We start from the raw sequence: 23,653 nt of genomic DNA, 5'->3' as shown, positions 1-23,653 counted from the left end.
CAAAAAATTCAATCAGTTCACCTTTGGTCACAGTGAATCACTGTCACACAAGGGATTATTTTAATACAAATCTCCAGTGACTTTTTCCCCCCATCAGACCCACTCTACACTCTGCTACCAATTCTTTTTCTGGGAGAAAAGTAGTAATGGCAAGACTGGGAATGAGAAGAGACCACTAGCCCAAATACAGAATAGTGTACTTACAGGCGCCAAGAATGATGCCATTTCGGCATTGTCTCTAGATCCAACTCCATTTTCCCCTCTGGCTGGAACTTAGATGAACTACAGCAGGCTTCTACTAATTAGGAGTTTTGTTGCCCTTGGCCTAAGCAAGGAGGAAAATTTTTCCATAGCCAGAAAGCCTTCACAGAGGTCAACCACTTTGGCCTGAAAAGACAAGAGCCTCTTGGGCTGTAATTCTCAATCCTGACTCAACTGGAGAGCTCTGCAAAACAAAACAAAACAACGATACCGACACACAGGTCCACTGTTGGAGATTTTGGTTGAATTGGTTTGGGGTAGGGCCCAAGCACCAGTATTTTTTTAGGTGCTCCAAGGCGATCCAATTGCGCAGGCCGGGCCGAGAATCACTGCTGGGTAAGCTGTGCTGGGGAGTGGGAGATCAAATATTCAACTTAAGTCCTATTCACAGCACCTCATCTAGAGACCCGTGAGGTAGAAAGGGAAAGGAAGAAATAAAAGGTAGAAAGAGATAAAATGCGGGATAAGTGCGGCCGAGTTAGCTGCAGGGAAATGAAAAGCTCCACTGCGGATTCAGGGAAAGCGTGGCTGAGAAGGATTTCTAGAACTGATCCTTAAACAGGCAGAGTTCAGTCGGAGCGTACGTTCATTCACCGTGGTACGCTGCGTTCTCCCTTGAGGTCTCCCTTTAACCCTATTTTACTGATGAGACGACCTAGGTCCAGAGACGGTGAAGGGCCTTTTCCGACCCACACAGTCGGGTGTCCCAAATGGAGGTGGAGCCTGGGGGGACGCAGTATTCCGGGTGTTAAGCCCGAGGTCAGGCAACGCGACCTCCAGACCCCCGCCCCCCGCCGCGGGGCCCAGAAGTCCACGGACGGCTTCCGGCCTCAAGCCCAGGAGAAGGCAGGTCGACCAGCCTCAGGCCCTTCACGCCTCGGGCTGAGCCGGCAGGGCTGCACAGACCCCGCCTCCGGGGAAATGCAGCTTCATTCGGCCGGGAAGGGCGCAGCCGCCTTGTCCCACCTCCGGGTGAATGGGGTAGGGAGGGAGTCTCTCCGCTGCAGGCCGTGCCGTTGCCTGACGTCACTTCCGCGCGCCACCGTAAACGTCAGTGTCGGGGGCGTACGGCGGCGGTGAGGTTTGCTATTAAAGTTTGGTGTTGGTTGCCTTTTGCCAGCTATGGAGAGTGATTTCTATCTGCGTTACTATGTGGGTCACAAGGGCAAATTCGGCCACGAATTCCTGGAGTTTGAGTTCCGGCCGGACGGTGAGAGAAGCCTCCCGCTTCCCGGGAGCGAGGACTAGGCCTGGGGGCGGGCTAGTGGGGAGGCCGGGGGTCCGGAATGTACGAGGAACTGGAGGAGGAAGGGACAGATGGCTGTGAGGCGCTGATTTGGAGGGAACGATCCTATGTCCTCCCCACTGGTTCTTTCTGTATGTGTGCACGGACTTCTGTTTAGTGACGTTTTTGACCATAATGCTTCATTCAACAAACATTACTTGAGCGCCTATCTTGTGCCAGGTTCTGTTCCACATTCTGGGGTGCAGGAGTGAACGATGGACAGGCTTCCTCTTTCATGGAACTTGTATCCTCGTGCTGGGAGATCGTAAAAAAAAAAAAAAAAAGATTCCAGATAGTGATGAGTGGTCAGAAAATAAAATGATGAAATAATTGCTGGTGGGCCGCTTTTAGAAAGGGTGGCCATTGGAGAACTCGCTGAAGAGCAGATGTTTGAACTGAGATCTAATTGCCAAGAAGGAGCCAGCCTTGTGAAGCTCAGGAAGAAGAGCATTCTAGGCAGAGGGAGAAACAAGTGTCAAGGCCGTAGGGCAGAGATGTGTTAGGCATGTTTCAGGTGCCCATTGTGGCTGAAGAGTACTGACCTCTGGGGAGGATAGTAGGAGATGATGTCGGATATGCAGGGGTCACACCATGTAGTCTTTATAGTTTATGGTAGAGTTTAGATTTTTTTCTAAGTGCAGCAGGAAGCAATTGGAAAGTTTCAAGCAGAGATGTAATCTGTTCTTGAAAAAGTATTGTAACTATTAGGTGCAGAATGGGCAAGAATGGCAACTACTTAATGGGAGACGGTTACAGTTGTTAAGACAAAAAGGATGTTGATTGGGACTAGAGTGATAGTAAAAGTAGAGGGAAGGATTTAGGATACTGTTGGAGGCAGAACCAAAAGGACTTTGCCAATTGATAAGATTTGGGGCGTGGCCAGTACGGTGAAGGAAAAGGAGTCAAAGATGACAGAAAACTTCCACTAAATGGGGGCACAAAGATGAACTGACAAGCCCCAATTGTAGAGAAAGTTTTGTTAACAATAGCAAGACAGTGTATTGGGTGTTGTGGTAGAAAGAAACAGAAGATTCTAGGAGCAGAAAGAAGGCACCTAACCTATCCTGAAGGGTCAAAGAAGGCTTCCTGTATAAAATGACACGGGGAAGGGGGTGTGTGAGTCTTTAGGAATGTGTAGGAGTTGGTTAGGCAGATGAGTCAAGAAGGCATTTTGGACAGCATTAACAGCAAGGAGGCTGAAACCCCAAAAAGTGCATAGGATGTTTCAGGCAGAAACCAAGACAGTTGACCCTGGAACAACAAAGGTTTGAACTGCATGGGTCCCCTTATATGCAAATTTTTTCCTATAGTAAATACTATGGTACTACATGATCCACAGTTGGTTGAATCTCGGGTAAGGAACCGTAGATACCAAGGAACCGCAGATGCAGAGGGCTGGCTGACTCTTAAGTTATACTCAGATTTTCGACTGTGTAGAGGGTGGGCACCCCTAACCCCCACGTTGTTTAAGGGTCAGCTATAGTTTGATTAACTCCAGCTCTGTGAGAGAGGACTATTATAGGAGTGAGGCTGGAAAGGGGCTCAGCTTAACAGTAAGCCACGTTAAGGGATTTGGATTTTATCAAGAAGGCAGTGGGAAGCCATTGTTGGTATCAGAGTGTTAGAGTAACCTAATCAGAGCCATCTGTTACTATATCACTTTATCCACTGTATGGAGAATGACCTGAAAGGAGAGACTCGAGGCAGAGAGACAGTGCAGTGAGGCATCAATTAATTTGGCTCTTTTTAGTGTGCCTTCTATAGGGAAATAATTATCTCCTCTATTTCCTTTTATCTTCTCCTTCATATCCACCCTATATACCCAAATTAGCCTGTTAGATGCACATATGCACAAAGGGCCTTGTATACCAAATATGCTCAATAATAAATCCACAGCTTTTCCATCATAAGGATAGATGAGAGTTTTTTCACAGTCACATGTTAATATATGTAAAAAGTGTTTTACAGTTTGCAGAAGTTTTCACCACTCTTTTGAGCCTTAGAAGGCCCTGGGTGCAGGTGAGTTATCAATTTCTCCTATTTTCAGCTGAGGACATTAACCTGCAGAGACATGATTTGCCAGTCACAAAAGAGTCTGTTCTTTTCTCACACCTGAGCTGGCTTTTGCAAGAATTGTAATTCGTTGTCAGCTGTATTTTTGGCTAGGAGGCTATTTAATAGTGTCGACTGAAAAAAAAAAAAAACACAACTTAAAGATTGAGAATTATGTTTTATTCGGCAGAAATACTGAGGACTTAAGCCTGGGAGACAGGCTCTCAGATAGCTTTGAGGGACTGTTCCGAAGAGGTAAGGGATGAGCCAGAATATATAGGAGTTTGTGCAAAAAAAAAAAAAAAAACCCCAAAGACAAAAAAAACAGGTAGTCAGAACATCAAAATATTACTATTAACTATTAATTAAAGAAATACCAGGCAGCTCAAGTTAAAGAAGTTAGCACTTTCCTATGTAGAGGAAGATGCTTGGCTCCTTGAGGTCATTCCTTTGATATGCACCTTAACTATCTAGGGCCAGTATCCTGTTTCCCCCACCCTGAATCCCCTCAGGGTGCACCCGTGGGGAGGGAGCTGGGAGTGGTGTGGCTGGTGGCTTGATGGTGGCAACATTCTTTGTTTACTGATAAGGCAGGCTTTATTTATATGTTTTTATTATATATTGAATTTGTTTTTTGCCCCTCACAGGGAAATTGAGATACGCCAACAACAGCAATTACAAAAATGATGTCATGATCAGAAAAGAGGTAATGAATCCTCTGAGAGCCGTTTAGCCTTTTGTCCTGTTTTTGTTCTTTGTGTGAGTAGTATTGAAAGATAAAGAACAGGGAAGTATAGACATGTCTGTAGATAGCTTCTAAAGTTTTTCTCAAATCTTCTTTTAGTTTATATTTTCTTTAACAATGCTGAATCGGTAACGGGTAATCATTTGAAGTCTTGCAAATCTTGGTTTGAACCCTGAATCTGCTACTTACTAACCTTGTGACCTTGGGCACACTTCCTGGTTGAACTTGATAAGTTTCAGTTGCTTCATCTGATAAAACAGAAAACCTACCACCCCACTAACTTAGTGTTTGACGTATTCCCTGGTACCTAGCACTCAATAGAGCTCTTTTAATTTGCATTTGAATGGGGGAAAGGGAGCATGGGAAAGCAGTTAACATCACTGAATGCATGTTAGATGCCAGGCATGACACTAGGTATTACATCTGTGAGCTTATTTTAACCCTTACTGTAAGTCTCTGTGATGGGTGGTATTATATACCCTTTACAGATAAGACAGTGAAGGCCCAGATATTAATAATGGGGCTGGTACAAAGTTAGCCCTCCTAGTAAGAGATTGAGCAGGAATTCAGACCTGTGCCTGCCTTTGTCAAGTCCGTGTGCTCCATTTTGGCATGATTTCTACCACACCGTTAAGGTTTCGTCAAAGTTATTCTTTTAACCACTTTGATGAAACCTTAACAGTCAGTATATTATCTTAACAGTCAGTATATTCTCATGCTATTGTATTTAATTAGCAATCAGTATTATGCTTACCCACACATGTTAGCATCCTCACAGTTTTTTTTAATGTGGACTAATATGTGAAATGCAAAAGACATATCTCTGCCCTTCAGAAGCATGTCATTTAGTTAAAATGAACCAGAGTTACTCACAGATCTTTTGTTTGGGGCTCCAGTGTGAGTTTTGTAGGTAGGCAAGGAGTAGGTCCACATGAACAGGATGTACCAAGAAATAGAAACTACTAGTTGGGGGACTGAGGTGTAGTCATTGGGCACTTCTGACCCTGCCGTCCTCTTGGCATGCTGAGGTCAAGCCGGAATGTCTTCCCACTTACAGAGGTGCCAGAAATAAGTTTTCATGAGTAGTCTTTTTATTTTTCATCACTATCTGAGTCAGAATGCTGCTTAGCGATACAGTTTAAATTCTGTTTTTTAACTTGCTTTCAGGCTTATGTACATAGAAGTGTGATGGAGGAACTGAAGAGAATAATTGATGACAGTGAAATTACCAAAGAGGATGATGCTCTGTGGCCTCCTCCTGACCGAGTGGGCCGGCAGGTGGGTGTTTCAGCAACTATCCACAGTGCAAAAATCTTACAAATAAGATGAGGTTTACTGCTCTGCATATGATACTGAATATACTCATGTATGGATGTGCGATATGGAGCCCTACACAGAGCAGATTACCAGCACGTTGGTCTAAGAAAGCACTAATCCCACACAGAGGATCGGGGAGAGCAGGTGGTGCTGCTCTCCACCTAGAGCCCAGCCCTTAATTTCCTCTTGTGATCCCTCCCTTGCTTCTCAGAGTACTTGCTGCCCATATTACTTACTGAGTAATGACTATGGACAAAACGTTGTGAGGGTGCAAAGATAAATAAAACATAGTTATTTCAACAATCTAATGGAAAATCATACAGGCAACTAAGTATATCTGTTTAAATTCATGGCTTAGATATTTATTCTGAAAACATTGTGGCAATTAAAAAATAAAAGCCACTGTCATATTTGACAGAATTAATAGGACAGGTTCTTCTTTCCACTTTAATGCTGCTTTCCTAATCCAGACTTCTAATTGATTTCGTTGTTTCTTCTTTTGTCCTGTACAGCCCATTTTTTCCTTCCTGAAGCCAGAGTAATCTTTTAAAATGTAAATTTGTTTATTCCACTAATTTTAAACTCTCCAGTGGCTTCCCACTGCATTTAAAATAAAGTCCACATTCCCACCTTACTTTCTACTATTCTCACCATCTCTCACTGTGTTCAGACCTCACCAGTCTTATTTCTGTTACTCGGATACACCTAGGTGGTTCTTAGTTTAGGACCTTTGCATTTCCTACATGCTGCCCGGAACATTCTATCCAACTGTCTTTATTATTGAGGTCTTCACATGTCACTTCCTCAGTGATTGATGTCTTGCCTGTCCGTCCAATCTAAAATGCCTTTCCCCACCACTTAAAAAAAAAAATCTGGTTTTTGTCTTCATAGCATTTATCATTGTCTGAAATTGCCTTGTTTGATTTTCCTTATGCATCTCTCTTCCTCCTCCACTGCAACAGACGTACACATACACATGCATACTTCTCGGTACAAGGACTTTACCTATTTTTTCCACTGCTATATCTCTAGTGACTGAAATAGTGCCAGTGTATAGTAAAAGCTCAAAAATAATTATATTTATTAAATTAATATGAAAACTCATATAAGCTTATTCTAATTAACCTCAGAATGATGGGCCAACTAACTCTTGAGGAAGAGTGAAAAAAATCTCATCCTCAGTACTTACTCAAGTTAACTTTTTAATTAACGTTCATGAGATCTTAGTAATACTATATATACGTATTTTGCTTTAGGATTGATAAAATTTTCAGCTCCATTAGCTCATTCAGCATTCACAGTAGTCCTGTGAAGTGGGCAAGGCATACTCCTATATACCAGCAACAACCTACTGGATAGTGTAATTAAAAACAAAATCCCATTCATAACAGCAACAAAAGCTGTACAGAACTTGGGAGTGAATTTAACAAGATATATAAAACTTATGGGAAAGGGCTTTACAGAAGGACATAAAAATATGTATCATTTTTGTGGATGGGAAGACTCAATATTATATCGATTTTCACCAAAATAATTTATAAATTCAGATCAAAATCACAACAGGATTTTTCCTAAAACCTGATGGAGCCTCAAATTCATGGAAGATCAAAGGGGCAAGAGTAGCCAAGATAATTTTGAAGATTTCTTATAAAACTATAGTCATTTGTATGGTGACATGGCCTCAGGAATTGACCACTAAACCAATGGGACAGAATAGAGAACCCAGAAACATTAACCCATGAGTATACGGGAACTTGGAACAGTATATGACAGAGTTGAGCTTTCAAATTAATAGAAAAAGGATGGACTGTTTAACACAGTATACCAAGTTGATTGGCAATATATTTACAGAGTATTTTTTAATTAGACGATTTATAGAAATAAAGCAAAATTTTAAAACATAAAAGAAAATATAGACTGTCTTATTATTTCCGGGTAGAGAAGTTTTCTAAACTCCTCAAGGGAAAAGATTAGTAAATTTGACTTCATTAAATTTAAAACTTCTTTTTATCTAAAGATATCAAGATAAAATAGAAAGATAAGCCACAGGTTAGAGGAAGGTATTTGCAAAACATAACTGGCAAAGCATTTCAATCCAGAATATATAAAGAACTACAAATTAATAATAAAAAGGTAAACTAGTGGCAGAATGTGTAAGGGTTATGAATAGACAATTACAGAGCTGGAAAAACAAGTGGGTAATAAATTTATGAAAACATTTACAGTTTTATTTGAAAAGTGAAAATGAGGACAACAGTGAAATACAATGTCAGACCTATTAGAATGGTCAAAAAAAAAAAAAAGGCACCAAGTTTTAAAAAGGATATGAGAAAGAAAAGGGGGATTCATATATACTGGTGGAAACAACATTGCTACAACCATTTAGGGAACGATTTGTTAGTGTCTAGCAGAGCTGAAAATATGTTTACCTTCTAGGAATTTCCTAGAGAGATTTTCACATATATACACAAGATGCATAGAAGGATATCTTTGCCACATTGTTTATAGAAACAAAAATTGGGAACTTAAGTCTGCTTCAATAGGGAAATGAATATTCTAAAGCATTTAAAACTAATGGACTTGATCTACCTACAAAAACTTTGTTGAAAACAAAATACAAAATAAATGAATAAGCCAAACAAAACCACATAGATAGAGAAATCAGAGTAGTGGTTACCAGAGGGAAGGGGCTGGGGGAGGTGGGGAGGGGGTGTTGCAAAATGGGTAAAGGGGATCAACTGTATGGTGACAGATGGAAACTAAATTTTGGGTGGTGGGCACACTCTAGTATTTACAGAAGTAGAAATATAGTATTGTACACATGAAACTTTTAAACCAATTTTAACCCAATATGGGAATTCTCTGGTGGTCCAGTGGTTAGGACTCGTTGCCTTCACTGCCGTGGGCCCAGGTTCAGTCCCTGGTCAGAGAACTAAGATCCCACAAGCTGCATGGTGTGGCCAAAAACAACAACAGCAACAAAAAAACAATGTTAACTCAATAAAAAACAAATTAACAAAAACCCTTGTTGAATGAAAAAAGCAAAAAGATATAGTACGATCATTTATGTAAAATTTTAAAAATATACTACCTAATATAAAATCATGATTGGAAAGAATACACCCCAACTTCTGGGGAGGCAGGAAGGAGAACAGAGTGGGAGGTGGGTCTAAACTCTAATATTTCTTAAAAAAGAAATCTGACACAGATATGATAAAATATTAACATTTTCAAATCTGAGTGTTAAGAAGTAGAGCTCAATAGATTGTAAGTTTGGGACTTCCCTGGTGGTCCAGTGGTAAAGAATCCTCCTTCCAGTGCAGGGGATGCGGGTTCGATCCCTGGTCGGGGAAACTAAGATCCCACGTGCCACGGGGCAGCTAAAGCCACTATTAGAGAGAAGCCCATGTACCTCAACAAAGGAAGAACTCGAGCGCTGCAGCAACAGATCCTGCATGCCTCAATGAAGATCCCACATGCCACAACTAAGACCCAATTCAGCCAAAAATAAATAAATAAATAAATAATAAATATTGAAAAAATAGATTGTAAGTTCCACAAGGGCAGAGATGTTTGTTTGGTTTTGCTGATCTGTCCCATAGGCACCGCCCTACAATTCCCCACCCAATAGATTTTTTTTTTTTTTTAAGATTATAGTACTTGTTTCACTCTTTAGAAATTCAGACCCAAGGGCATACAGCTAGTAAGTGACAAAGCTGGGATCTGCTCAGGGTCTGGAATTCTTTTACTTGTCCCATGTTGCCCAGAAAAGTTAGATTCTTAAGTATTCGTAAAACAGATTTATACGTTACTCCACATTGTTAACAATGAAAAGTCCTATACAAAGCATGATGTAAATTCTTCTAAATGGTGGAGCCTCACACATACAACTTCCTCTAAGAGTATAAGCTACTCAAGGGCTAAACCAGTATTTATCTCATACCAATTATTTATCTCTTTGTTTCCAGTGCCCAGTACAGTTTAGGGCTCAGATTGAACTGGTCTTGGGAATGTGGCCAGCTGTATTATAGTTTATGTGATTTGGCAGATGATGAACCCTTCTCCTGTGTGACTGATGAAAAATCCAATTAAATTGACATTTCATGTTTCTAGGAGCTTGAAATTGTCATTGGAGATGAACATATTTCTTTCACAACGTCAAAAATTGGTTCCCTTATTGATGTCAATCAATCCAAGTAAGTATCCATGATCCTTATATCCAGATGTGTCTGTTTTAGAGCAGGCTGATATGAAACCCTTAACCAAATTGGGACCATTATGGTAAGATCTGGTACAAATGTAAGACAGAATTGGTCAGCTTTGTCCCCCTCAATAGAGAGACTCCAAATTATATATTTTCAAGGGCTTGCTCCTTTTGCTTTTGGTGTTTTAGTCAATCATTGTTAATAAGAGCTTCTCAGTGACACACACACAGAGTAATGCCATAAGAGCAGCCAAAGTGGGTAAGAATCTGGCCAGAACAGAAATGAAACACAAAAAAACAAGTGCTGGAAATAAACTGTAGAATCAATGAGTCTGAACACCTTCCTCAGTGTTGGCTATTCCGATAGCACATCTTAAAGCCTGACTTTAGTGAAACTTGAAATTATTCAGAATATAAATTTAAAAATTCATTTTGTCAGGGTAAATTATAAAGTTGAGACATGAATCTACATGCTACAAAGAATCCTTAGAATTTGGCAACCTCTTTGGGTCTTGTGCTTTGAGGATTTGGGGTTAGATATGGCTCACTTTTAGTACATGTTAGGCATAACTGTCTTCACAGGAACAGTCTTGTTCTTACCCAGTTATGCTGTAGTAATCTTCAGCCTCTTGGTCCTGCTTAGTACTACTTCAAAAATAAGTTTTCCTAATTCTGAAGGTAATACATGTTCATTGTTGAAAATATAGGAAATACAGAAAAGTAGAAAGGTGAAAATAGCCCGTAAACTTATCAATTAGATAACCATCTTAAAGTATTTCTTGTCTTTTTCCTGTGCTTTAAAAAATATATATAGTCTTTTAAAGCACAAAAAATGTAATTGAGATCAACAGCCTGTTACTTTAATCATGATTTTTTCCCACTTAATATAAGCATTTCCTCATTAAGAAGAAACCTTAACATTTTAAATTACCTCATAATATTACATTTTAATATATAGCGTATAGGCTTTTTCTTCTTTTTGGACACTGGGTTGTTTTCAAAGTTTTAATTATGTAAATACCTCTATGAGGAATATCCTGGTACATAAATAATCTGGGTTAGTAAATGGTATTTTTTTGCTGAGTTTTCTCAGCTTTTTAAACATTTTTTTCTTCTTGCATTTTAGGGATCCAGAAGGCTTACGAGTATTTTATTATCTTGTCCAGGACCTGAAGTGTTTGGTCTTCAGTCTTATTGGATTACACTTCAAGATCAAGCCAATCTAGATTGAATATTGATTGTGTGGACACAAGGGGGGTGGGAGTGCTCCTTTTAATTACCATTATCAAGACATTTTTGTGTATATCAGGGCAGTATTTTTTTTATAAACTATAAATGATTGTCTTTAATAAATACGTAACAAAATGCAATTTTTATTATAAAGACCCGAACACGTGCACTCTTCTCACTTTTTAACACTGACATCCTATGTGAAATATTGCCAAAAATCTAATCAACTCTATACATATACCTACCAGTTTACAGGAAGTAAAAGAATAGAGAAACATGCTAATAAATACAGTGGAAATCCAATCAATATCCTTGTCCTGGGAAACTCCAGGACAAGGGATCTGATTTCTTCAAAAAATAAGCTGCAAACATAAAATAAATGGAGATGGAGTGAGAACCTATAAAAGGAGATTTGAGAGACACACAATCAATACAACATTTGAACCCTATTTGGATCATGATTCAGGAAATGTAAAATTGACATCATTAAGGAAATTTGAACATGATATTTGGTATTAATGAAGTATTGTTAATTTTTTAGATGTGAAATAGTATTGTGGTTGGTATTTTGGGTTTTGTTGTTTTCATCCAGCTTAATAACTGAGGTTGGGGGTTTTAAAATCACCTTTATAGATCTATCTGAAGCTACTTCAGTATGGGGGGAAATATTTGGTTTAATACATTATAAGGGATAAAATGCCTGGTCTCAAAATTTTTCCAATAATTCATTTGAAAATCAGAATACCAGCGGCCATTAAGAAGCAACCTAGTTGTTGTAGATAGTGTGGGGATTTTTTCAGCAGGTAAATCTGTAGGAACTTTTTCTTGCTGCTAAATTGCATGGCTTCCTTAATGAGGCAAATTGCTGACTGAACAGACAGTGGGCGCTGAAAGAAACGAGGTCTTGATAAATCTCATTTGACTGAGGGGAGGTGATTAGGCTGAGCTCAACATCCCTCAAGACAGGCCAACTTGGGACAGGTCCCAAGTCTGGTGACTCCTAGGCAAGTGTTCCTCCACAACACACACACAGTGTACTTTGCCTCCTTCAAAGATTACAGGGCAGCAAGTTAGGTGCAGATCTGGGACCTGAGATGTCAGGCTTCCTGGCTATAGTGCACCCTCTGCTACAGAAAGGTACCTGGCAATCAGGTAAATTCGTGGCAAAGTAGACATCCGAAAAGAGTCACTCCAAATTTTAAAGAAACTAGACCTCAGGAAGCTGTAAAAGCCTCAAACAGGCTGTTCCTTATAATGCTCACAGCTTCTGTATGGTCTCGACTGTGCCCTGCACAAGAGCACAGGTTCAGTAAATGTATGATAGAAAACAAACCAGGAACTCAGAGAAGAGCCAGCTGAAAGGGAGTGTCCAGTCTTGGCGACCACAATGAGGACATGTGCACGAGCCAACCCTCTGAAAGGTCCCCTGGGGGAAGGAGGAAGGAGCAGTTTAAAGATGAAAAAGGTCCCGTCCCTCAAACCTACGAAGCCGGCCCTGGGCTGGGTGAACGTGATCTAAGAAGCCTCCAAGGGCAGGCAGGGACCAAGCGCGAGGTTGGGTGAGGGAAGGCAAGAGTCTGAAGGGCAGGAAGCGGACCCCGCAGAGGTTTCGGGCAGGACTGTCTTGTTTGCTGCGGTATCCCTCAGACTAGCATGGCGTTCAGTAAATATCTGGAATTACCGATTGCTGGAGGCAGCCTTCCGCGGGTCTGAGCACCGGCTAGTTGCGGACTCAGCCTACCTCCACAAGACCACTTTACCTGGGAGAAAAAGCCAGGTGTGCGGGGGTAGCCCCGGCGCACTGAGACCCGCCCCGCGCCCCGCCCAGAGCCGCAGCGAGGGTGCGCATGCGGCGCCCGCCGTTTACGACGGGCCGGAAAGCAGTGGCCGCAGCCAGCGGCGGCTGAGCCGGGTCGCTATGGGGGTAAGCGGAGGCGACGTGCTGCCGGGGCAGAGGCCGGGAGGTGACGAGAACCTGGGAAACGACGAGAACCTGGGAGGCAGGAGCTCGCGCCAGGAGGGAAGGAGGGGAGTGAGCTCGCGCTGAGAAGGAGCGGGGAGGCACAGCTCATGCCGGGGGGGGGGGAGGAGAGGGGTGGGGCCGGGCAGGGGCTAGGCGCGGGCCCGGGCGCTGTTGACGCCGTCGCCCTGGCGCTCCTCCTCTCAGAAAATTGCGCTGCAGCTCAAAGCCACGCTGGAGAATGTCACCAACCTCCGGCCAGTGGGCGAGGACTTCCGGTGGTACCTGAAGGTAAGGCTGTGGTGGGGGCGCCGGGGCCGGGGCCGCGTAAAGGTTTCCCACCCTCATCTCAGTGGTGAACGGGAGCTTTCTCTCCAGCTAGGTGAGAAATGCTTATTAAATGTTCTCTTTTCTTCTGGGTAGAATTTTATGTTTGCTTTTTTAAGTTTATTGGTCAATTCTTTTTAAAATTTTATTTATTGGCTGCGTTGGGTCTTCGTTGCGGTGTGCAGGCTTCTCATTGCGGTGGCTTCTCTTGTTGCAGAGCACGGGCTCTAGGCGTGTGGGCTCAGTAGCAGTGGTACACGGGCTTAGTTGTTCCCGGCATGTGGGATCTTCCCGGACCAGGGCTCGAACCCGTGTCCCCGGCATTGGCAGGAGGATTCTTAACCACTGCGCCACCAGGGAAGACCTACTGGTTAATTCTTAATTGGCAGTATCTTGAAATATCTTTTGTAATTTTTTCCTCCGTAACGTATTTCATGGTATGTAAACAAACACTAAACGAAAGGCTACTTGTAGGGATCTTGTGATGATTTAGTAAGAATAATTTCATCTTCTCTTTTGCTGATTAGGTTTTATTTACTGTGAAATCATTTAATTTTGTGCATGGCTCCATTCTTAATTCCCCATCCTGTATTGGTAAATCTGGTACTCTAGTGGGATGGTATACAGAGGTCCTCTTCTTAACTGAGCAGTTTGAGGTCCTTTACTCTCCCAGATCCCGGAGCTTCTGATCTGTTTTCCTTTTAGTCTAAATCCCAGAATCCTTCAGTACCTGACAAAAGCCCTATCTTTCAGGAAGCATTCTGCCCACCTTTATTTCCAAATATTTTGAAGCCCGAGTGCCAGGGCTTATTTGAGGAGTTGATGTTTCCTGGCTTCAAAAAGCAGAGTCTAGAGAAGGAGACAAAGAAGGAGTGGCAACAGAGTGATAAATACTTTTACCAGGAACCTACAGGGCCTGTAAGGACACACAGGAAGCTCCTAACTCAACACGGGGTGGGGGGACTTTGAAGCCATTTCTGTACTACTTGAGCCTTGAATCCCTAGTCAGACTGGGGACTTCTTAGAGGAGGATGAGCAAGGCAACACGAGAAACACTTTGCCCAGAGAGAAGTCTGGTTATGTCCTTAGTGGGGCTGGTCATAAGGATGAGGTAAGATTGCTGACAAGATGATGAACCTGCCCACCTCACACTGTTCTTACCCTTCCCTCAGCATCTGCCCAACTGAGCCAACTTCTTTACTAATACTCTTTTTCCCCCTCCCCAAGATGAAATGTGGCAACTGTGGTGAGATTTCAGAGAAGTGGCAGTACATTCGGCTGACGGTAACCGCTCCCCCCACCACTATACCCATATACAGACACACATAGGCCTCTGGGCAGGGGTATGTGGCCCTCACCTCCCCGGTCTTTGGACCCCACTTTTTGTGGTTTGGGAGGGCAGGCAGAGTGTGATCAACTGGGAACAATGGGCTTTGGGATGTGAGGCAGAGTTCAAAATCAAGGGGAAGTCCTTTCCTCGCTCTCAAGAAGCCTTCCCAGGATTCTTGTCCTAGCAAGTTGCTCACCCTGTCTGGGTCTTGGTAGATATAGATGGTGTGTATTTAAATATTGTTATAATATTAATTGATAATAAGTGGTAGGACTGGGTCTCCTGGGGACCCTTACATCTGACTGATATGTGACTAGAGGTTCTGTTTACTGCTTGCCAGGACAACGTGGCACTGAAGGGAGGCCGTGGCAGTGCCTCCATGGTCCAGAAGTGCAAGCTGTGTTCAAGGGAAAACTCCATTGGTAGGTAGGCCATGGATATTGACCTCTGCCAGGCTGGCCATCGGCTTTGTGGTACCAGACCAAAAGCATGCTCATGTTACCTGTGGGTGGACCCAGGCCTGAGGGATCCAAGCTTCTGCCGTAGACTCTTGCCCAGGGCCACATCTGGGTACCTGGGTGGGGCCGGGATATGGACTTAAATCGACTTTGTCTTCTCTTTTACATTTCAGAGATTTTGAGCAGCACCATCAAACCTTACAATGTAAGTTTCCTGCTGCAGTGGCAGGCATGGTGGGATCAGATCCAAGCCGGGAGCTAGGAGGCCTGGGTTCTCAAGTTATATCTGCACCAGAGTGACCCACATGGAACTGACTGACTTCATGTGCTTACTTGTTCGTTCATTCACTCAGTCATTCATTCACCTTACCCTGACTGAGTGCTCGGCAGGAAAAAGACTCGTAACTAGGCTATTGTACCGCCTTCTTATAGGTGTTGGGCTGTGGGAGCTTAGGGGACCTCTGACCCAACCTGGCCATTCAGTTTCCATCGCTGGGAACACTTGCCTTGTCTACATCTTGGAGGGCTAGTGAGCCTTCTCTGAATCCATGGATGAGACAGTGCATCCATCCTTGATACTTGATTTTATTAAGTATCTATATGTTACTGCATTAACAGATTAGTCCAAAGGTGAGGGAGGGAGTGTATGCTTTGGGTCTGTGTCTTCATCCATTCCTATTTGGTATTTTTGAAAAATGTCTGATTTATGCCAAATTCTCAGCTTTGTCCTGAAGTTAAAGGGAAAAATCACACAAGGACTTGCACTCAAGTAAATCATAATCTAGTGGAAGAGACAGACCAGCAAACAAAAACCAATCCAGGGCCAGGCACATGGTTGGTGTGCAGGAAGCATTTCTACAGTAAATGACAGAATGAGAATGAACGTGTGGGTGTGTCCTTGGGGTCTGTGGGCCCAGGGGTCAGGGAGGCATGAATTTCCTGGCTGTACCACCCCCCTCAGTGTGCCTCCTCCACATGCATATCCCACTTCAAAGGCTTTAAGTCAGCCCCTGCCTTGACAGCATGGCGGATGGTTAGCAAAAGGCCACAGCGAAGTGTACTGGGGCCTTTTGGATGACCTGGAAACCTTATAGCTTAACATTCTTCTTCATAGTTTTTATTTTGATAATTTTATCTACCATTCATTGAGCATAGTGTCGGGTCCTATACTGGGCAATTTACACCTAGTTCAGGTTCTCACAATAAACCTGTAGTGGTTTCCTCAGCTCCAGCTGACAATCTTAGGCCCAGAGGAAAAGAGAGGCAGAACTGTGTCTGAGCTCACATCCAAGCACTCTGACCCCAGAGGCCACATCCAGGAAGATCTCATGGCAAGCAGGTGTCAAGGCAGCCTTCTTCCAGGATGGGATGAGTTGCCCCTGAGTCCCATTCTGGGCTCTCAGGGGCTGTGGAGTCAACCTGAGGGCACAGTTGGACCTACCTCCTCAACACACTTCCTTTCTAGGCCGAAGACAACGAGAAGTTCAAGACGATAGTGGAGTTTGAGTGCCGAGGACTTGAACCAGTCGATTTCCAGCCCCAGGTGCATGTCTTCCTGGGGAACCTGTATCTTTGGGGAGGGCGTATAGGAAGTGACAGTAGAACTGTGCTTCCTGCAGAGACCGTGGACTAGGAATTCTAGGACTAGGAATTCTCATTTCTAAGAATAACAGTTGTTATTTATTAAGCATCTAATATATGTTAGGCACCAGGCTTGTCACTTTTAATGTTACCTCACTTAATCCTCACAGTAACTCTGTGAAGTTATACATCCTATTTTTCAGATGAGAAAAGAACTTTAGAGATTTTGCCACTTGCCCAGGGTGATGCAGTTAGTAAGCAATGGAGCTGTAATTTGAACCCACATCTATCCGACTCCAGAGCCAGTGCTCAGGCCACTTTATTTGTGTAGCATTTTCACCTCACAACCCTGTGAGGTAGGCAGAAGAGAGAGTATTGTCATCCCCGTTTCATAAGTAAGAAAACTGAGGTCCAGAGAGGGAAGTGACACGCCCAGGGTGTTTCAGAAAATCAAGGGTAATGGGTGGGTTTACCCCACGCCTCCTGCCTTCTGGGCCAGGGCTCTAATCTGGAGAAACCACTCTAGTCCCAGGGCAGCTGCCAGGGCATGGAAGCTCAGCACTTATTCCAGAACAGTAGCCCAACTGTATTTCTGTCTTCCGATGCCAGAGGTGTGAGAAAGGCCAGTTCCCTGACCAGGCCCCACAGGCCGGACCAGTGCCTCCGTTCCCCCAGATTAACCACTGCCTTCCTGTCACCTGCAGGCCGGCTTTGCTGCTGAGGGTCTGGAATCCGGGACAGTCTTCAGTGACATTAATCTGCAGGAAAAGGTACGGGCCTTGGGGGCCTTGCGGGGAGCTCTAGGGCACCTGGTGGGAATAACCCTTTTGGTGAACAAGGCTCTTCAGTGGGAAGCCGACTCCACGCTTCCGTGCTTCTTGTTGGTGATTTTGGTGTTTACGATAGCCCCAAGTGTAGTGCTGAAGCGCTGCCTAGTGTTCACACGCAGGAAAGCTGGGTGTGCCTTACAGAGAAGATAGGTGTCAGACAAGCTTGTTCAGGTGTGAGATACAGCACTGTTGGCTGTGAGTTCAGTATTAGTGAATCAGCTATATAAATATATATGTATGTATGTTAAATAAGGTGTTTTTAAACAGAATCAGATGCTCCCAGGAACCTAACCCTGTATTTCCCCTGGGAGCAGTGTTTGTGGGGACTTTGTAGAACGTAACTACTGTGAATACCAAGAATCAACTGGACATGTTAGTGCCTTGCAAATAAGGAAGGCTTGTGGTCAGGCCTCAGAGGAAGGAAGGACAAAAACATTCAGTTTGCATAGCACCTAATAACAGTAACTGGGTTTACTGAGCTCTCATATGTGCCTGGCCCTAGGCTAAATACTTTTACATGTGTTAACTCTTGATTCTTTCAACATTCAGTGTAAAATCTACTGCTGTCCTCTTTTTTTTTAATAGAGGACAGAATGAAGGCTCAGAGAAGTTAGTGACTTGCCCAAAATCACAAAGCTAAAAGAGTAGGAATTCAGGCCCGAGCACTCTGGCTCTGTCCTGGGTCTGACATGTTCCTGAAGATTGAGCCGGAGCCTGAGCTGGGCCTTTGAAGTCCTAGTCCTCCACTCCCCATGCTGTCCAGGCTGCCTCATGAGGCTAACGCTGCCATTTTTTCCCACAGGACTGGACTGACTATGACGAAAAGGCTCAGGAGTCTGTGGGAATCTACGAGGTCACCCACCAGTTTGTGAAGTCCTGAACCCTCTTCCTGCACACTTGCCTCTAAGAACTGAAAAGGGACATTCACGCTTGGGGTGAGATGAGGATATCCTGGATCACGCTATTCATCATTGTCCCTACACATTGTCCCCAAGCAGCACAGTGCAGAGGCTGGTCCCCTCACGTCTCGCCTCCTGGCAGCTGCCCAGGCCCTCACAGCCTGCGTGCTGGGCTGTCACAATGTCCCGAGCCCCACCAATAAAGCCCCTGTTTGTGCTACACTGGTGGATGAACAACCGCTCTACTCCCTCCACTCCCCTTCATGTTGGAGGGCTTTGATGGCTTCTTGGCACCTTCCCACAGTACAGAATCTTAGCCTGATCCAATTTGCAAAATAGGAACACAGAGCTCCTAAGGGCTCTCAAGCTCTTTGGGAGAGCACAGGCCACCCCAGGGGACCAGAGGTGTCAAACTCATTGGTACAGCGGAGCCTGCGGAATGATGTCATGAGCCAGAACGTCACGTTGACCACCTTGGCTCTTGGGTAAACCCAGGCAACTCTGTTCATTGGTGTCACTGCCTATTCCAGGGACAGAAGGGACTTTGGAGGCAGCAGTTCCATCCTGGCATGAATCTTCTCTCTCCAGTCCCTGCCAGATGGTCCTCAGGTCTTTGCTCACTTGCTGTGATGGGGCAATCCCTCTCACCAAGGGAATCCCTATGAAAGTTCTTCCTTATGCTGAGTCAGCCTCTATGCTTCCTTTAGCTCCTCCTGATGGTCCTGGTTTGTCCCCTTTGTGGTCACACTTCTGTGTTCTTCTGCCCCTGGACAGCCCTGTGGAGGTGTGAAGACAACAGTCCCGGCCTCTGTGTCTCGTGGGCCTGGTTCCCTGGGTCTTAAGATCCTCTTACAGTGGATAGAGTTGTTCAGTGCACAGTTAAGTCATGAGGGCAAGCTCACGTCTTCATACCGGTGACTCCACCATTCGGAAAACCTGTCACGAGAGACCTTACTCCTCTCCAGTGTTCTGCTGGAGCCTGGAATTCTTTGGAAGAATTACTACCTTCATTTTCTGAGTGGCCCTCTGGGAAAGAGTCTGCCCACTCCGAGGCTGGCTGTGGAGCTCTAGGAAGGGGATCCTCAGAGGCAGGTAAAGCTGGCCATGGCCAAGGGTGGGGAAGAGATGCCCGCCCTGTCCCCTCTCCAGTCTGGCAGCTGTCACGTGTCCTCTCGGTCCCCCCGGTCCCCCGTGTTCCCGGCCCCTGGGCCTGTGCTTTCTGCACCTGACAGAGCAGGGCTTCTTTGGCCTCCCTCGGCCAGCAGCTCCACCAGCCCCCACCGACTAGAACAGTCCATTGCCTGGCCTGAAAGCAAACAAGGGAGCTTCGGGCTGGATAAACAGGCTTTCTGGGTTTTAGTCTCCGTACTAGCCAGTATGTGTTATAAAGGCAAGCACTAAAAGGATCTCAAGCTTTTCTTTATATTGTAAATTATTTTCTCATCTTGTAGGGAGTAGAGGAACCCAAATAATCAGTAACAGATGGAACATAGATTATGTCAATAGATGCAGAAAAAGTATTCGGTAAGATTCAGCAACAAACCATAGAAACGCTTAGCAAACTAGAAACAGAAAGGAACTCCCCTTACCTCACAAAGGATATCTACAGGAAACCCGGAGCAAATGAAATGTTTGAAGTACTCCATTCACGGTTGGGGTGAGATGAGGATATCCTGGATCACTCTATTCATCATTGTCCCTACACCGCCCCTGCCGCAGCACTTAGACTGAAAAGAAAGTAAGGTGCAAGGACTAAAAAGGAAGAAATAACACTTTTCACAGATTTTGATTTTCCACTTAGTGAATCCAAAAGCATTATCAGGTGTTGGATTTAAGATCAATATACAGAAATCAAATGCATTTCAGTACACTGGCAACATGTAAAACACAATCCAAGAGAAAATACCATTTACAATAGGAACAGCAACCAAAAAAATACCCCCAAAGGTAACTGGGAATTAAATCTATCAAAGATGTTTCATGACCGATAAATTGGTCAAAATGGCAGAGTAGAAAGACCCTTAGCTCACCTCCTCTCACGAGCACACAAAGATCACAACTGTTTGTAGAACAACCATCAATGAAAAATATGGGAACCTCCTGGGAAAGATCTACAACTAAAGATATAAAGAAGGAACCACACGAGATGGGTAGGAGAGGCAGGCTTATGATGCAGTCAAGTCCTGTACCCCAGCTGGATGACCCACAAATGAGGGTAATTATATTGCAGAGGATCTTCCCACAGGAGTTCCTGTCCTGGGAAGAGAGCCCACAGAGCAATTGGCCTTGAAGGCCAGAGGGGCTTGGTTTCAGGAGTCCCACAAAACTGGGGAAAGAAGAAGCTGAAAGGGCACACAAAACCTCACATGCTCTGGGACTCAGGGCAAAAGCACTAATTTGATAGAAGCCTGGGCCAGACCTACCTGCTGGTCTTGGAGAGTCTCCTGGGGGGATGGGGGTGGGAGCGACTGTGGCTCCGCTGGGGACATAGACACTGGTGGTAGCCACTCTTGGTAGCTGCTTCTACCGCATGGCCCCTGGCACTGGTGGGCACCACTGTGGATCCCGTCCTCTGGCTTATTAGCACCAAGACCTGGCCCCATACAACAGCCTCTAGGCACCGGGGCTGGGACACCTCAGGCCAAGCAACTTAACTGGGCGGGGACACAGTCCCTCTGTCAGCACACAAGCTAAAGACCTCATGAGCCCAGAGCCACCTCTGGACACTGCCCTGCCCACCAGAGGGCCCAGGGCCCAGCTCCACCCACCAGTGGGTAGGCACCAGTCCCAGAACCCCCTGGGCCCCAACCCTGCCCTCCATGAAGTCTGCTCTAACCTTTGGACCAGCCTCACCCACAAGGGGACAGACACGAGAGGCAAGAAATCCACAATCCCACAGCCTGCTGACCCAGTCGGCCCAGAGCAGGCTCCCCTGGGACCAGCTGGGCCCTGGCCGTGCCCACTAGCAAGCCAACAAAGCTTTGGGACACCCCACACTCCACCCATGTCAGGAATCTCCCTTCCCCCACCCCCGAAGTGATACAACACCAGCTCTGGGATCCCGGGGCCCTGCAAACATACTCCAGAACCCAGCTCTGCCTGCCAGTAGTCTGACACTAACCTCAGGACCTGGCTTCGCCCACCAGTGGGCAGACCACAATCCTGGAGTCTTCTGGATCATGGCTCCACCCACTAGTGAGCCAGTACTAGCCCCAGGGCCGCCTGGGGTTGTGCAGTCAGCTGCCTCATGACAGCCCTGCCAACCAACAGCCAGCAGCCTCTGCGCAAGGTGGGGCCTGGCAACCAACTGGACTGGGGACTACCCAAGCCTACCAGACTGCCCACATAGCCTGCCAAACAGAAAGACCCATGCAGCCCTCATGGGGGAAAACCCTAGAGCATATAGCTTGGGGACAAGAGGGGAGTGGGGTGCTGGGACACAAAAGACGTCTATAGAAGGCCACTTCTCCAAGGTCAGGAAACAACCTACACGATACATAAAAATACAAACAGCAATTTAAGCAAAGTAAGGCAACAGAAGAACATGTTCCAGATGAAGGACGAAGGTAAAAGCTAAGAAGAAGAACTAAGTGAAGTGGAGAGTGCCAATCTACCCAAGAAAGAGTTCAGGATGGTCATCATAAATATGATCAAAGAACTCGGGAGAAGAATGGATGCACAGAGCAAAAGTTAGAAGTTTTTAACAAAGAGAAAATATAAAGAACCAAACAGAGATGAAAAATACAATAACTGAAATGAAACATACACCAAGGGGAATCAAAAGTAGACCAAATGATGCAGAGGAACAGATCAGTGAGCTGGAAGACAGGGTAGTGGAAATCACTCATGCTAAAAGGAAAAAGAAAACAGAATGAAAAGAAATGAGGGCAGTTTTAAGAGACCTCTGGGACAACATCAAGCATACTAACATTCACATTATAGGAGTCCCAGAAGGAGAAGACAGAGAGAAAGGGGGCAGAGAACACATTTGAAGAGATAATAGCTGAAAACTTCCCTAATCTGGGAAAGGAAACAGTCATCCAAGTCCAGGAAGCACAGAGAGTCCCATACAGGATTAACCCAAAGAGGAACATACCAAGACACACTGTAATTAAAATGGCAAAAATTAAAGATAAAGAGAGACTATTACAAGCAGAAAGGGGAAAGCAAAAAGAAAGGAATAACATACATGGGAATTCCCATAAGTCTATCAGCTGACTTTTCAGCAGAAACACTGCAAGCCAGAAGGGAGCGATATGATGATATATTTAAAGTGGTGAAAGGGAAAAATCCTGCAACCAAGAATACTGTACCCAGCAAGGCTCTCATTCAGATTTTACGGGGAGATCAAAAGCAAAAGTTCAGAACCACCAAACCAGCTTTACAAGAAATGTTATAGGAACTCTAAGTGAAAAAGAGAAGGCCACAAATAGAAACATGAAAATTACGAAAGGAAAAAGCTCACCAGTAAAGGCAAATATACTATAAATGTAGGAAATCATCCGCACACAAAGCCAGTAGGTGCGTTAAAAGAAAAAAGTGGCAAAATCACCTATATCCACAATAAGTGGTTAAGGGAGACACAAAACAATCAGATGTAAAATATGATGTCAAAGACAGTCATCATGATAGGAGGAGAGTACAAATGCAGGGTGTTAAAATTCATTTGAAATTAAGGGGTCAGCAACTAAAAACAATCACGTATACATAAAGATTGCTATGTATAAACCTTATGGTAACCACAAACCAAAAATCTGTAACAGATACACACACAAAAAAGAAAAAGGAAAAAAATGAAATGTTGCCGTTTGCAACAACATGGATGGACTTGGGTATTGTGCTTAGTGAAGTAAGTCAAAGAGAGAAAGACAAGTACTGTATGATATCACTTATACAAGGAATTTTAAAAATAAAACAAACTAGTGAATGTAACAAAAAAGAAACAGATTCACAGATATAGAAAACAAACTAATTGGTTACCAGTGGGGAGAGGGAAAGGGGGAAGGACAAGATAGGGGTAGGGGATTAAGATGTACAAACTAGTATATATAAAATAAGCTACAAGGACGTATTGTACAGCACAGGGAATAGAGCCACAATCTAGTAATGGAGACAGCTGCAGAAACTGAAAAGCACTGCGATAAAGGTTAGATTGTCAGGATGCTCTGGGCATA

General features: G+C 44.3%; 2 protein-coding genes across 2 annotated transcripts; both read left to right on the top strand.

The window, feature by feature from the left end:
- Window positions 1–1,289: 1,289 nt before the first annotated feature.
- Window positions 1,290–11,252, top strand: MAGOH (mago homolog, exon junction complex subunit). Its single transcript, XM_065884089.1, has 5 exons — window positions 1,290–1,471; window positions 4,246–4,304; window positions 5,511–5,621; window positions 9,774–9,856; window positions 10,991–11,252. The coding sequence occupies exons 1-5, from the start codon at window positions 1,384–1,386 to the stop codon at window positions 11,088–11,090; spliced, it is 441 nt and encodes a 146-aa protein (XP_065740161.1). The 5' UTR covers window positions 1,290–1,383; the 3' UTR covers window positions 11,091–11,252.
- A 2,015-nt stretch (window positions 11,253–13,267) lies between these two features.
- CZIB (CXXC motif containing zinc binding protein) lies at window positions 13,268–18,509 on the top strand. The gene is made up of 7 exons (XM_065895993.1): window positions 13,268–13,345; window positions 14,609–14,665; window positions 15,052–15,133; window positions 15,343–15,374; window positions 16,635–16,712; window positions 17,455–17,520; window positions 18,383–18,509. The coding sequence occupies exons 2-7, from the start codon at window positions 14,609–14,611 to the stop codon at window positions 18,458–18,460; spliced, it is 393 nt and encodes a 130-aa protein (XP_065752065.1). The 5' UTR covers window positions 13,268–13,345; the 3' UTR covers window positions 18,461–18,509.
- Window positions 18,510–23,653: the final 5,144 nt, after the last annotated feature.

Source organism: Phocoena phocoena, chromosome 1 (assembly GCF_963924675.1).
Source record: "Phocoena phocoena chromosome 1, mPhoPho1.1, whole genome shotgun sequence".
NCBI lineage: Eukaryota > Metazoa > Chordata > Mammalia > Artiodactyla > Phocoenidae > Phocoena > Phocoena phocoena.
The sequence above is the reverse complement of the archived record's forward strand: the minus strand, read 5'-3'. Positions and strand labels throughout refer to the sequence as shown.

Bases quoted from the DNA above. Each gene is read 5' to 3' on its own strand.
- MAGOH (XM_065884089.1), top strand. From the start codon at position 1,384: ATGGAGAGTGATTTCTATCTGCGTTACTATGTGGGTCACAAGGGCAAA. The intron at 1,472-4,245 runs GTGAGAGAAGCC...TGCCCCTCACAG, and splicing joins GTTTGAGTTCCGGCCGGACG to GGAAATTGAGATACGCCAAC. The intron at 4,305-5,510 runs GTAATGAATCCT...ACTTGCTTTCAG, and splicing joins ATGTCATGATCAGAAAAGAG to GCTTATGTACATAGAAGTGT.
- CZIB (XM_065895993.1), top strand. From the start codon at position 14,609: ATGAAATGTGGCAACTGTGGTGAGATTTCAGAGAAGTGGCAGTACATT. The intron at 15,134-15,342 runs GTAGGTAGGCCA...TTTACATTTCAG, and splicing joins TTCAAGGGAAAACTCCATTG to AGATTTTGAGCAGCACCATC. The intron at 15,375-16,634 runs GTAAGTTTCCTG...CTTCCTTTCTAG, and splicing joins GCACCATCAAACCTTACAAT to GCCGAAGACAACGAGAAGTT.